We start from the raw sequence: 15,790 nt of genomic DNA, 5'->3' as shown, positions 1-15,790 counted from the left end.
TAATCAGAGGTAGAACATTCCTGGATGACATAGGGAGGGGGGTCCGGCTTTAGTGGAAGCCTCAGGAAACCCTTGTGTGTTCAGTAGAACGCCTTATACCATGTCGCAGTCTAGCAGACTAGGGCGTGTACGTGGGAACACCCACCTCATAGGTTCAAGTCCTCATCACGGCTCTTATGGATTTTCACATTGACACATCACGTTGGTGTTATTACTCTCGGTGTATTCTAATGTTATGTTATTGGCATTGTTCTCTTCATATTATTTATTGACTATGTATTTCTTATAATGTTTCAGAATTCCTTATGTCGTTTTCTATTTCCTTGTCCGTTTTTTTCTCTGCCCGTTTTCTTTCTCTTATGATGGCATTGAATACGTGTTCACCAGCACGGTAAACTATAATATTCACACCTCCCTCTCCGTCTCTCCCCCGTACAGTGCCGCCGCTGGAGGTGAGGCTGGAGGCCCCTGGGGAGTGGGTGAGCGGGGGCCAGCAGACCACCTTCAGGTGTCGTGTGGTGGGAGCGTCCCCAGAGCCCCAGGTACAGTGGTGGCTGGCCGGCCGACAGCTCGCGGCCACCACGCCCCTCGTGAGTATATCATCTCTTCACATCACTAATTCTTAACATAAGAACATAAGAACAAAGGCAACTGCAGAAGGCTTATTGGCCCATACGAGGCAGCTTCAATTTATAACCACCCAATCCCACTCATATACTTGTCCAACCCATGCTTGAAACAATCGATGGACCCCACCTCCACCACGTTACGCGGCAATTGGTTCCACAAATCAACAACCCTGTTACTGAACCAGTATTTACCCAAGTCTTTCCTAAATCTAAACTTATCCAATTTATACCCATTGTTTCGTGTTCTGTCTTGTGTTGATATTTTTAATACCCTATTAATATCCCCCCTGTTATGTCCATTCATCCACTTGTAAACCTCTATCATGTCACCCCTAACTCTTCGCCTTTCCAGTGAATAAGAACATAAGAACAAAGGTAACTGCAGAAGGCCTATTGGCCCATACGAGGCAGCTCCTATTCTATAACCACCCAATCCCACTCATATACTTGTCCAACCCGTGCTTGAAACAATCGAGGGACCCCACCTCCACAATGTTACGCGGCAATTGGTTCCACAAATCAACAACCCTGTTACTGAACCAGTATTTACCCAAGTCTTTCCTAAATCTAAACTTATCCAATTTATATCCATTGTTTCGTGTTCTGTCCTGTGTTGATACTTTTAATACCCTATTAATATCCCCCCGGTTATGTCCATTCATCCACTTGTAAACCTCTATCATGTCACCCCTAACTCTTCGCCTTTCCAGTGAATGCAACTTAAGCTTTGTTAATCTTTCTTCATATGAAAGATTTCTAATTTGGGGAATTAACTTAGTCATCCTACGCTGGACACGTTCAAGTGAATTTATATCCATTCTATAATATGGCGACCAAAACTGAACTGCATAATCTAAATGGGGCCTAACTAGAGCAAGATATAGCTTGAGAACCACACCAGGTGTCTTGTTACTAACGCTGCGATTAATAAATCCAAGTGTCCGATTTGCCTTATTACGAACATTTATGCATTGATCCTTTTGTTTTAAATTCTTACTAATCATAATACTCAATATTTAATAAATCAATAGAGTCAGGCAGAGTGCCAGAGTTTTGGAAAGTTGCTAATGTGATACCAGTTTTTAAGAAAGGAGATAGATCACTTGCGTCTAACTATCGACCAATTAGCCTAACGTCTATTGTGGGAAAGTTACTCGAATCTATAATAGCAAATAAAATTCGTCTTCATCTTGAAAAACATAAATTAATAATTGAGTCGCAACATGGTTTTATAAATGGCCGTTCATGTTTAACAAATTTGTTATCTTTTTATTCTAGCATTGTTGAGGCAGTTGATAGTGGTAAGGATTGCGATGTTGTATACCTTGACTTTAGCAAAGCTTTTGATACAGTGCCACATGAAAGACTGATTAAAAAAATAGAGTCTCATGGTATTGGGGGTGCTATATTAAGCTGGATTAGGGCATGGCTATACCAAAGGAAACAGAGAGTTAGTATAAATGGAATCAAGTCAGAGTGGGAAAATGTTGTAAGTGGAGTGCCTCAAGGCTCTGTCCTGGGGCCTCTGTTGTTTATAATATATATAAATGATTTAGATTCAGGTTTGAGTAGCAACATTTGCAAATTTGCCGATGATACGAAAATCGGTAGGGAAATTAATTCGGAGGAGGACTCACTATCACTTCAAGTTGATCTAGATAGGGTTTTGAAATGGTCAAAGGATTGGCAGATGCAGTTTAATGCTGATAAATGTAAAGTTCTGAGGTTAGGTAATGATGATAGAGTTACAAGATACGAGCTAGATGGTGTTGTGATTGCGAAGTCGGATTGCGAAAGGGATCTGGGAGTTATGATTAGTAAGAATTTAAAACAAAAGGATCAATGCATAAATGTTCGTAATAAGGCAAATCGGACACTTGGATTTATTAATCGCAGCGTAGTAACAAGACACCTGGTGTGGTTCTCAAGCTATATCTTGCTCTAGTTAGGCCCCATTTAGATTATGCAGTTCAGTTTTGGTCGCCATATTATAGAATGGATATAAATTCACTTGAACGTGTCCAGCGTAGGATGACTAAGTTAATTCCCCAAATTAGAAATCTTTCATATGAAGAAAGATTAACAAAGCTTAAGTTGCATTCACTGGAAAGGCGAAGAGTTAGGGGTGACATGATAGAGGTTTACAAGTGGATGAATGGACATAACCGGGGGGATATTAATAGGGTATTAAAAGTATCAACACAGGACAGAACACGAAACAATGGATATAAATTGGATAAGTTTAGATTTAGGAAAGACTTGGGTAAATACTGGTTCAGTAATAGGGTTGTTGATTTGTGGAACCAATTGCCGCGTAACATTGTGGAGGTGGGGTCCCTCGATTGTTTCAAGCACGGGTTGGACAAGTATATGAGTGGGATTGGGTGGTTATAGAATAGGAGCTGCCTCGTATGGGCCAATAGGCCTTCTGCAGTTACCTTTGTTCTTATGTTCTTATGTTCTTATAACTCCCAGATCCCTTTCGCAATCCGACTTCGCAATCACAACACCATCTAGCTCGTATCTTGTAACTCTATCATAAGAACATAAGAACAAAGGTAACTGCAGAAGGCCTATTGGCCCATTCGAGGCAGCTCCTATTCTATAACCACCCAATCCCACTCATATACTTGTCCAATCCGCGCTTGAAACAATCGAGGGACCCCACCTCCACCACGTTACGCGGCAATTGGTTCCACAAATCAACAACCCTGTTACTGAACCAGTATTTACCCAAGTCTTTCCTAAATCTAAACTTATCCAATTTATACCCATTGTTTCGTGTTCTGTCCTGTGTTGATACTTTTAATACCCTATTAATATCCCCCTTGTTATGTCCATTCACCCACTTGTAAACCTCTATCATGTCGCCCCTAACTCTTCGCCTTTCCAGTGAATGCAACTTAAGCTTTGTTAATCTTTCTTCATATGAAAGATTTCTAATTTGGGGAATTAACTTAGTCATCCTACGCTGGACACGTTCAAGTGAATTTATATCCATTCTATAATATGGCGACCAAAACTGAACTGCATAATCTAAATGGGGCCTAACTAGAGCAAGATATAGCTTGAGAACCACACCAGGTGTCTTGTTACTAACGCTGCGATTAATAAATCCAAGTGTCCGATTTGCCTTATTACGAACATTTATGCATTGATCCTTTTGTTTTAAATTCTTACTAATCATAACTCCCAGATCCCTTTCGCAATCCGACTTCGCAATCACAACACCATCTAGCTCGTATCTTGTAACTCTATCATCATTACCTAACCTCAGAACTTTACATTTATCAGCATTAAACTGCATCTGCCAATCCTTTGACCATTTCAAAACCCTATCTAGATCAACTTGAAGTGATAGTGAGTCCTCCTCCGAATTAATTTCCCTACCGATTTTCGTATCATCGGCAAATTTGCAAATGTTGCTACTCAAACCTGAATCTAAATCATTTATATATATTATAAACAACAGAGGTCCCAGGACAGAGCCTTGAGGCACTCCACTTACAACATTTTCCCACTCTGACTTGATTCCATTTATACTAACTCTCTGTTTCCTTTGGTATAGCCATGCCCTAATCCAGCTTAATATAGCACCCCCAATACCATGAGACTCTATTTTTTTAATCAGTCTTTCATGTGGCACTGTATCAAAAGCTTTGCTAAAGTCAAGGTATACAACATCGCAATCCTTACCACTATCAACTGCCTCAACAATGCTAGAATAAAAAGATAACAAATTTGTTAAACATGAACGGCCATTTATAAAACCATGTTGCGACTCAATTATTAATTTATGTTTTTCAAGATGAAGACGAATTTTATTTGCTATTATAGATTCGAGTAACTTTCCCACAATAGACGTTAGGCTAATTGGTCGATAGTTAGACGCAAGTGATCTATCTCCTTTCTTAAAAACTGGTATCACATTAGCAACTTTCCAAAACTCTGGCACTCTGCCTGACTCTATTGATTTATTAAATATGGTTGACAGTGGGTCACAAAGCTCCTCTTTGCATTCTTTAAGCACCCTAGCAAACACTTCATCCGGCCCTGGGGATTTGTTTGGTTTGAGTTTTACTATTTGTTTAAGAACATCCTCCCTGGTAACTGCTAAACTCGTCAACCTGTCCTCGTCCCCACCCACATAGACTTGTTCGGCTGAAGGCATATTGTTAAGTTCCTCTTTAGTAAATACAGATACAAAATATTTATTAAAAATACTACTCATCTCTTCATCAATATCTGTTATTTGACCTGTCTCAGTTTTTAATGGACCTATCCTTTCCCTAGTCTTAGTACGATATAACTGAAAAAACCCTTTAGGATTTGTCTTTGCTTGCCCTGCTATGCGAACTTCATAGTTTCTTTTTGCTTTCCTTATCTCTTTTTTAACATTTCTAACCAGTTGTACGAATTCCTGTTCTAAAGTGACCTCCCCATTTTTAATCCTTTTGTACCAAGCTCTCTTTTTACCTATAAGGTTCTTCAAATTCTTTGTTATCCACTTTGGGTCATTAGTATACGATCTATTCAATTTGTATGGTATACTACGTTCCTGTGCTTTGTTTAGAATATTCTTAAATAAGTTATATATTGAATCCACATCGAAATCCCCATTTAAGTCACCTATCGCTGGGTTCATGTCTCGCTCCAAGACCGGCCCACACCCCATACCCAAGCCTTTCCAATCAATTTGACCCAAAAAAAAAAAAAAAAAAAAAAAAAAAAAAAAAAAAAAAAAAAAAAAAAAAAAAAAAAAAAAAAAATCATCATTACCTAACCTCAGAACTTTACATTTATCAGCATTAAACTGCATCTGCCAATCCTTTGACCATTTCAAAACCCTATCTAGATCAACTTGAAGTGATAGTGAGTCCTCCTCCGAATTAATTTCCCTACCGATTTTCGTATCATCGGCAAATTTGCAAATGTTGCTACTCAAACCTGAATCTAAATCATTTATATATATTATAAACAACAGAGGTCCCAGGACAGAGCCTTGAGGCACTCCACTTACAACATTTTCCCACTCTGACTTGATTCCATTTATACTAACTCTCTGTTTCCTTTGGTATAGCCATGCCCTAATCCAGCTTAATATAGCACCCCCAATACCATGAGACTCTATTTTTCTAATCAGTCTTTCATGTGGCACTGTATCAAAAGCTTTGCTAAAGTCAAGGTATACAACATCGCAATCCTTACCACTATCAACTGCCTCAACAATGCTAGAATAAAAAGATAACAAATTTGTTAAACATGAACGGCCATTTATAAAACCATGTTGCGACTCAATTATTAATTTATGTTTTTCAAGATGAAGACGAATTTTATTTGCTATTATAGATTCGAGTAACTTTCCCACAATAGACGTTAGGCTAATTGGTCGATAGTTAGACGCAAGTGATCTATCTCCTTTCTTAAAAACTGGTATCACATTAGCAACTTTCCAAAACTCTGGCACTCTGCCTGACTCTATTGATTTATTAAATATGGTTGACAGTGGGTCACAAAGCTCCTCTTTGCATTCTTTAAGCACCCTAGCAAACACTTCATCCGGCCCTGGGGATTTGTTTGGTTTGAGTTTTACTATTTGTTTAAGAACATCCTCCCTGGTAACTGCTAAACTCGTCAACCTGTCCTCGTCCCCACCCACATAGACTTGTTCGGCTGAAGGCATATTGTTAAGTTCCTCTTTAGTAAATACAGATACAAAATATTTATTAAAAATACTACTCATCTCTTCATCACTATCTGTTATTTGACCTGTCTCAGTTTTTAATGGACCTATCCTTTCCCTAGTCTTAGTACGATATAACTGAAAAAACCCTTTAGGATTTGTCTTTGCTTGCCCTGCTATGCGAACTTCATAGTTTCTTTTTGCTTTCCTTATCTCTTTTTTAACATTTCTAACCAGTTGTACGAATTCCTGTTCTAAAGTGACCTCCCCATTTTTAATCCTTTTGTACCAAGCTCTCTTTTTACCTATAAGGTTCTTCAAATTCTTTGTTATCCACTTTGGGTCATTAGTATACGATCTATTCAATTTGTATGGTATACTACGTTCCTGTGCTTTGTTTAGAATATTCTTAAATAAGTTATATATTGAATCCACATCGAAATCCCCATTTAAGTCACCTATCGCTGGGTTCATGTCTCGCTCCAAGACCGGCCCACACCCCATACCCAAGCCTTTCCAATCAATTTGACCCAAAAAATTTCTTAGGCTATTAAAATCAGCTTTTCGAAAATCTGGCACTTTAACAGAATTTTCTCCTACTGGTCTATTCCATTCTATGCTAAATCTGATTTCTTTGTGATCACTGCTCCCTAGCTCACTCCCTATTTCGATGTCATTAATTTGCGTTTCCCTGTTAGTTAACACTAAATCTAAAATATTATTTTCCCGTGTTGGTTCCTTAATGTGTTGCGTAAGAAAGCAATCGTCAATTAATTCTAGAAAATCTTCTGCTTCACTATTCCCTGTTTTGTTCAACCAGTTTATTCCGCTAAAATTAAAGTCACCCATGACATAAATACTGTTAGATCTAGATGCTCTAGATATTTCATCCCATAGATGCTTTGCTTCCATTCTGTCTAAATTTGGTGGCCTATATATTACTCCTATTATAATATTATTAGCTTTTTCGTTTAATTCAATCCAAATAGTTTCTGTGTGTGGCTCTGTTTTGATTCCCTCTTTGAGACTACATTTCAAATTGTCCCTAACATATATGGCTACTCCACCTCCTCGTCTAATATATCTATCTGTGTGAAATAGTTTAAATCCATATATTTGATATTCAGCTAATAGTTCTCTATTTTCTACATTCATCCACGTTTCGGTAAGTGCAATAATATCTATTTTTTCTGTGCAGACAAGAGCATTTAATTCGTTAATTTTATTTCTTAGACTTCTACTGTTAGTGTAATATACCCTAAGTGAATTGTTATTTTGCGGACCTTCTCTTTCCCTGATCGTTTTGCCAATTCCTTTCTCCCACAAACACATACTTTTATTACCTCCTTCCTCCAAATCAATTCCCATACCTCTATCTACTAACAGTTTAAACCCAAACAAACACCTCTAACCACTTCTTCTAGCGAGTTCGCAACAGCAACAACCCCAGCTCTCGATAGATGCACCCCATCACGAGCATACATTTCATTTCTTCCATAGAAGTGTTCCCAGTTGTCTATGAAAGATATTGCATTTGATTTGCAATATCTTTCCAGCCGGCAATTGACACCAAGTGCCCTCGATATCCATTCATTTCCCACTCCCTTTCTTGGAAGAATGCCACATATGATCGGGATTCCTCCCTTGCTCCTAACTAACTCTATGGCTGTTTTATACCTCTGAATCAGTTCCTCACTCCTGACTCGACCAACATCATTTCCTCCCACGCTAATGCAAATAATGGGATTGTTCCCATTACCAGCCATAATATCATTCATGTTGTTTATAATATCACCAATGCCAGCTCCGGGATAGCAAACCCTTAACCTGTTCCCCCTATCTCTAGCACAAAACGTTCTATCCAAATACCTTATCTGGGAATCTCCCACAACTAATGTTTGCTTAGGTACTTCCTTTACTTTCTGAGGGGCCTGCGCTTCCTTTCTCTTCGTTGCTTTCCCTTTTGCGCGATCCACAGTCTCTCCACAGCACTCGTCCTCCAAAACGTCAAATGAATTTGAAGTTGCTATGGCGTTTGAAGTCGGCTTTATCAAAGTCTTCTTAAGGCCCCTGTCTTTAGCAACTCTCCAAGACGAGGTCCCTTTACTGCTGGTCTCCTCCTTCGTTACTTCTCGTTGTTTTTTAAGCTGACGCACCTCCTCCCGCAGAGAGTCCAACTCTGTCCTCAGGGCTCCCACTAGAGTCACCAGGTCCTTCACTACAACTTCCATATTGCTATGATAATATAACAACACTCAGGAGCTCCGGTTAACACAACCTCTCACTGTGACTTCACCTGACCGACTGAGGTGAATGTTGAATGCAGCTTAAGCTTTGTTAATCTTTCTTCATATGAAAGATTTCTAATTTGGGGAATTAACTTAGTCGTCCTACGTTGGACACGTTCAAGTGAATTTATATCCATTCTATAATACGGCGACCAAAACTGAACTGCATAATCTAAATGGGGCCTAACCAGAGCAAGATATAGCTTAAGAACCACACCAGGTGTCTTGTTACTAACGCTTCGATTAATAAATCCCAGTGTCCTATTTGCCTTATTACGAACATTCATGCATTGATCCTTTTGTTTTAAATTCTTACTAATCATAACTCCCAGATCCCTTTCGCAATCCGACTTCGCAATCTCAACACCATCTAGCTCGTATCTTGTAACTCTATCATCATTACCTAGCCTCAGAACTTTACATTTATCAGCATTAAACTGCATTTGCCAATCATTTGACCATTTCAAAACCCTATCTAGATCAACTTGAAGTGATAGTGTGTGGGATATTTGGGTTTGATTCTGATTAATTAGTAATTAAAGTAGTAAATTAAATTACGAAGGACCACCCGCTTTTAAAGTAAAGAGGGAAACTGAGAATTTCAGATCATTAGATAAAATTCTAGAGAAAACCAGTGACTATGGATATGACTAGAAAGTATGATCATAAGAATAATTAATGGGCTGTATTATTAAAAAACCAAACCTCAAACACCTACATTGGGGGGTTATTACTGGAGGTCAGTACGTCCAGGAATCAGTGTGGTTCGTTCACTAATTCAATTAATAATAATCTAATCCTATAAATAATGTTGAATATAATATTATTCATACAAAGAAGAACATGAATATGAGCATAGTAATGAGTTACAGTAAATCACACATTATGTTGAACATTCTGAATGTATCAAATTGCTAAAATATAGGAAAAAGAAATAAGCCTTAGCTTGTAGTAGGTTCCTTTAGATAACTCTGGAAGTCCTCTTAATCTCCAAGTCTGGCACACTGACGAATGGCACGATTAACATGGAGAAGGCAGCATGAGGAATCCGTCTCTCAAGCTGCAAGATAAATAACTACCAGTAGCAATTGATTTAACTACTCAATTCATATTCAAGATTATTGATATCTACAGATAGAATTCTAATCACCTGTTATTAGGTGTTATCTTGCCGCGTGACGTGCAATCACCCCGCTATTAATAAACTTATAAATGATGCATCAAATAAAAGGTACTTAGCTGTGGGCACTCTGTAAGTATTAAGATTGCCGTAATTACGCATCCCAAGTTCCAGTGAACCTATCCTGGATTGATGCGTTTCAAGCTGGCTGATCACGTGTCGTCAGGAACCAAGTCTAAGATCCCTCTTTAACACCAGCACTAGTTGAAGATATAATCTGCAAGGTCGTTCACGCCTCACAGTGGCGGCTTTCCTCTGTGGATGGACACACTTGTCCTATTTGCTGGACAATGGCGTCTTTTGTGAGTACGGTAAGCGTAGCTTTGCCTCCTTCTGGCCTTGCACGTGTCCGCTTCCCGACTGAGGATGGCGTCCCCCAACCCACGCCCAGTCGACGTTCACAACACAAATTATTGTCTTGAACATTAATATTTCTCGCATTCGCGCTTGAAACTCTAAAGACTGGACGGGTTTATTATTTAGAGGAACGAAATATTATTATTTAACTATTTAAGAATAGTAAATATATAAGGGAGAGGAATTAATATCTCCCCATGGCATTCATTGATGACGTTAACACTATCGCGAGGTAGACGGTATAATTCTAACGCTCTATTCGGCTTTTAGTTAGAGAACAATTCGTCTGCAATCAGTTGTCATACAGAATGCTTTAATTATGGAGAATCGTATTTAATTCTCACACGAATTGTATATAATGTGTTTTACTGTAAAGAAATCTGACGCAATACTGGCGTCAGGTGACGTGAGAATTCTAGCCTAATGCACAGATGAATTATTAGTACAGGAGAATTTTACGAGTTGTTAATTTTACTTACTACAATATTAATATGGTTAGTAATAAGTAATGAGAATACAACAATGCTGTATTCGATGTTGGAAATATCCAACATAGTGAGTCCTCCACCGAATTAATTTCCCTACTGATTTTCGTATCATTGCAAATTTGCAAATGTTGCCACTCAAACCTGAATCTAAATCATTTATATATATTATAAACAACAGAGGTCCCAGGACAGAGCCCTAAGGTACTCCACTAACAACATTATCCCACTCTGACTTAACCCCATTTATACTAACTCTCTGTTTCCTTTGGAATAGCCATGCCCTAATCCAAGTTAATATATCACCCCCAATACCATGAGCTTCTATTTTGTTAATTAGTCTTTCATGTGGCACTGTATCAAAAGCTTTGCTAAAGTCAAGGTACACAACATCACAATCCTTACCACTATCAACTGCCTCAACTATTCTGGAATAAAAAGTTAGCAAATTTGTTAAACATGAACGGCCATTTGTAAAACCATGTTGCGACTCATTTATTAATTTATGTTTTTCAAGATGGAGACGAATTGTATTTGCAATTATTGATTCAAGTAACTTTCCCACAATAGACGTTAGGCTAATTGGCCGATAGTTTGACGTAAGTGATCTATCTCCTTTCTTAAAAATTGGTAACACATTAGCTACCTTCCATGACTCTGGCACTCTGCCTGACTCTATTGATTTATTAAATATGGTAGACAGTGGCTCGGAAAGCTCCTCTTTGCATTCTTTAAGCACCCTGGCAAACACTTCATCCGGCCCAGGGGATTTGTTTGGTTTTAGTTTTTCTAATTGTTTAATTACATCCTCCCTGGTAACTGCTAAACTAGTCAACCTGTCCTCATCCCCACCCACATAGACTTGTTCGGCTGAAGGCATATTGTTAAGTTCTTCTTTAGTAAATACAGATATAAAATATTTGTTAAAAATACTACTCATCTCCTTGTCATTATCCGTTATTTGACCTGTCTCAGATTTTAATGGACCTATCCTTTCCCTAGTCTTAGTTCGATATAACTGAAAAAAACCTTTAGGATTTGACTTTGCTTGCTCTGCTATGCGAACTTCATAGTTTCTTTTTGCTTTCCTAATCTCTTTTTTAACATTTCTAACCAGTTGTATGAATTCCTGTTCTAACCTGACTTCCCCATTCTTAATCCTTTTGTACCAAGCTCTCTTTTTACCTATAAGGTTCTTTAAATTATTTGTTATCCACTTTGGGTCATTAGTATTCGATCTATTCAATTTGTATGGTATACTACGTTCCTGCGCTTTGTTTAGAATATTCTTAAATAAGTTATATATTAAATCCACATCGAAATCCCCTTTTACGTCACCTGTCGCTGGGTTTATGTCTCGCTCTAAGACCGGCCCACACCCCATACCCAAGACTTTCCAATCTATTTGACCCAAAAAATTTCTTAGGCTATTAAAATCAGCTTTTCGAAAATCTGGCACTTTAACAGAATTTTCTCCTACAGGTCTATTCCATTCTATGCTAAATCTGATAACTTGTGATCACTGTTCCCTAGCTCACTCCCTATTTCGATGTCATTAATTTGTGTTTCCCTGTTAGTTAACACTAAATCTAAAATATTATTTACCCGCGTTGGTTCCTTAATGTGTTGCGTAAGAAAGCAATCGTCAATTAATTCTAGAAAATCTTCTGCTTCACTATTCCCTGTTTTGTTCACCCAGTTTATTCCACTAAAATTAAAGTCACCCATGACATAAATACTGTTAGATCTAGATGCTCTAGATATTTCATCCCATAGATGCTTTGCTTCAATTCTGTCTAAATTTGGTGGCCTATATATAGCTCCTATTATAATATTATTTGCTTTTTCATTTAATTCTATCCAAATAGTTTCTGTGTGTGGCTCAGTTTTATTCCCTCTTTGAGACTACATTTCAAATTGTCTCTAACATATATGGCTACTCCCCCTCCTCGTCTAATATATCTATCTGTGTGAAATAGTTTAAATCCATTTATCTGATATTCAGCTAATAGTTGTCTATTTTCTACATTCATCCACGTTTCGGTAAGTGCAATAATATCTATTTTTTCTGTGCAGACAAGAGCATTTAATTCATTAATTTTATTTCTTAGACTTCTACTGTTAGTGTAATATATCCTAAGTGAATTGTTATTTTGAGGCCCTTTTCTTTCCCTGATCATTTTGCCAATTCCTTTCTCCCACGAACACATACTTTTATTACCTCCTTCCTCCAAATCAATTCCCATACCACTATCTACTAACAGTTTAAACCCAAACAAACACCTCTAATTACTGGTTCCAATGAGTTCGCAACAGCAACAACCCCAGCCCTCGATAGATGCACCCCATCACGAGCATACATTTCATTTCTTCCATAGAAGCGTTCCCAGTTGTCTATGAAAGATATTGCATTTGATTTGCAATATCTTTCCAGCCGGCAATTGACACCAAGTGCCCTCGACATCCATTCATTTCCCACTCCCTTTCTTGGAAGAATGCCACATATGATCTAGCTCGTATCTTGTAACTCTATCATCATTACCTAACCTCAGAAGTTTACATTTATCAGCATTAAACTGCATCTGCCAATCCTTTGACCATTTCAAAACCCTATCTAGATCAACTTGAAGTGATAGTGAGTCCTCCTCTGAATTAATTTCCCTACCGATTTTCGTATCATCGGCAAATTTGCAAATGTTGCTACTCAAACCTGAATCTAAATCATTTATATATATTATAAACATCAGAGGTCCCAGGACAGAGCCTTGAGGCACTCCACTTACAACATTTTCCCACTCTGACTTGATTCCATTTATACTATCTCTTTGTTTCCTTTGGTATAGCCATGCCCTAATCCAGCTTAATATAGCACCCCCAATACCATGAGACTCTATCTTTTTAATCAGTCTTTCATGTGGCACTGCATCAAAAGCTTTGCTAAAGTCAAGGTACACAACATCACAATCCTTACCACTATCAAACGCCTCAACTATGCTAGAATAAAAAGATAACAAATTTGTTAAACATGAACGGCCATTTATAAAACCATGTTGCGACTCAATTATTAATTTATGTTTTTCAAGATGAAGACGAATTTTATTTGCTATTATAGATTCGAGTAACTTTCCCACAATAGACGTTAGGCTAATTGGTCGATAGTTAGACGCAAGTGATCTATCTCCTTTCTTAAAAACTGGTATCACATTAGCAACTTTCCAAAACTCTGGCACACTGCCTGACTCTATTGATTTATTAAATATGGTTGACAGTGGGTCACAAAGCTCCTCTTTGCATTCTTTAAGCACCCTGGCAAACACTTCATCCGGCCCTGGGGATTTGTTTGGTTTGAGTTTTACTATTTGTTTAAGAACATCCTCCCTGGTAACTGCTAAACTCGTCAACCTGTCCTCGTCCCCACCCACATAGACTTGTTCGGCTGAAGGCATATTGTTAAGTTCCTCTTTAGTAAATACAGATACAAAATATTTATTAAAAATACTTCTCATCTCTTCATCACCATCTGTCACCCGACCCGTCCCAGCTTTTAATGGACCCATCCCTTCCCCAGTCCCAGCACGATACAACTGAAAAAAAAACCAGGACCTGTCCTTGCTTGCCCTGCCACGCGAACCCCACAGTTTCCATTTGCTTTCCCTATCTCCCCCCTAACATCTCCAACCAGTTGCACGAACTCCCGTTCCAAAGCGACCCCCCCACCCCTAATCCCCCTGTACCAAGCTCTCCCCCCACCTATAAGGCTCTTCAAACTCTCCGCTATCCACCCCGGGTCACCAGTACTCGATCTATTCAATTTGCATGGCACACCACGCTCTCGTGCTCTGCTTAGAACATTCTTAAATAAGTTATATACCGAATCCACATCGAAACCCCCACTTAAGTCACCCATCGCTGGGCTCACGCCCCGCTCCAAGACCGGCCCACACCCCACACCCAAGACCCTCCAATCAATTTGACCCAAAAAATCTCCTAGGCTACCAAAATCAGCCCTTCGAAAATCCGGCACCTTAACAGAACCCACTCCCACTGGTCTACTCCATTCTATGCCAAATCTGATCTCCCCGCGATCACTGTTCCCCAGCTCACTCCCCACTTCGATGTCACCAACCTGCGCCTCCCTGCCAGCCAACACCAAATCCAAAATATTATTTTCCCGAAACAATCAAGGGACCCCACCTCCACAATGTTACGCGGCAATTGGTTCCACAAATCAACAACCCTGTTACTGAACCAGTATTTAAGAACATAAGAACACAAGAACAAAGGCAACTGCAGAAGGTCTATCGGCCCACACGAGGCAGCTCCCACTCACAACCACCCAATCCCACTCATATACTTGTCAAACCCGCGCCCGAAACAATCGAGGGACCCCACCTCCAGCACGCCACGCGGCAACTGGTTCCACAAATCAACAACCCTGCCACCGAGCCAGCATCCACCCAAGTCTCTCCCAAATCCAAACCCATCCAACCCATACCCACCGTTTCGTGCTCTGTCCTGTGTTGACACCTCCAACTCCCTACCAAAATCCCCCTTGTTATGTCCACCCACCCACCTGCAAACCTCCACCACGTCACCCCCAACTCCCCGCCTTTCCAGTGAACGCAACCCAAGCCCCGCCAATCCCCCTCCACATGAAAGACCTCCAATCCGGGGAACCAATTATTATTAAAAAAAACATTATAGGTTTTTAGGATCTCATTATCCATTAGCGATGTCTGTGCTGGGTCACCCAGGTGACGAGATTAAGTGCGACAGGTGGCGGCCTTTTAATCCCCCTGAGCACAAATGGCAGGACCTGGGAGGAACCTTTGTTGTTCCTATTCAATGACTATCCGGCGGGGGGGGGGGGGGGGGGTTAAAATTTGAAAACACCCCTGTGCCAATGTCCTGCTTGGGGGAAAATGAAAAAAGCCGGTCATTGGGTCCATTTTCATTACTAGCCTGGTGGTTATATCTTGAGGTTATCTTGAGCTGATTTCGGAGCTTAGCATCGCCATGGCCCGGTCCACGACCAGACCTCGTTTTTGTTACACACCCCCAGGAAGCACCCCGTAGCAGCTGTCTAACTCCCAGGTACCTATTTACTGCTAGGTAACAGGTACATAAGGGTGAAAGAAACATTTTGCCCATTTGTCTCCGCCTCCACC

At 39.5% G+C, this 15,790-nt stretch overlaps 1 protein-coding gene across 1 annotated transcript in view; it reads left to right on the top strand.

Moving 5' to 3' along the window:
* Positions 1-15,790, top strand: part of LOC138353041 (nephrin-like) — a 142,437-nt gene that overhangs the window by 52,534 nt on the left and 74,113 nt on the right. Inside the window, exon 3 of the mRNA XM_069305678.1 lies at positions 439-590. Coding sequence (XP_069161779.1) covers positions 439-590 — 152 coding nt within the window. The remainder of the gene's footprint in view (positions 1-438; positions 591-15,790) is intronic.

The sequence above is a fragment of the Procambarus clarkii genome, chromosome 56 (genome assembly GCF_040958095.1).
Source record: "Procambarus clarkii isolate CNS0578487 chromosome 56, FALCON_Pclarkii_2.0, whole genome shotgun sequence".
NCBI classification, from domain to species: domain Eukaryota; kingdom Metazoa; phylum Arthropoda; class Malacostraca; order Decapoda; family Cambaridae; genus Procambarus; species Procambarus clarkii.
The sequence above is the reverse complement of the archived record's forward strand: the minus strand, read 5'-3'. Positions and strand labels throughout refer to the sequence as shown.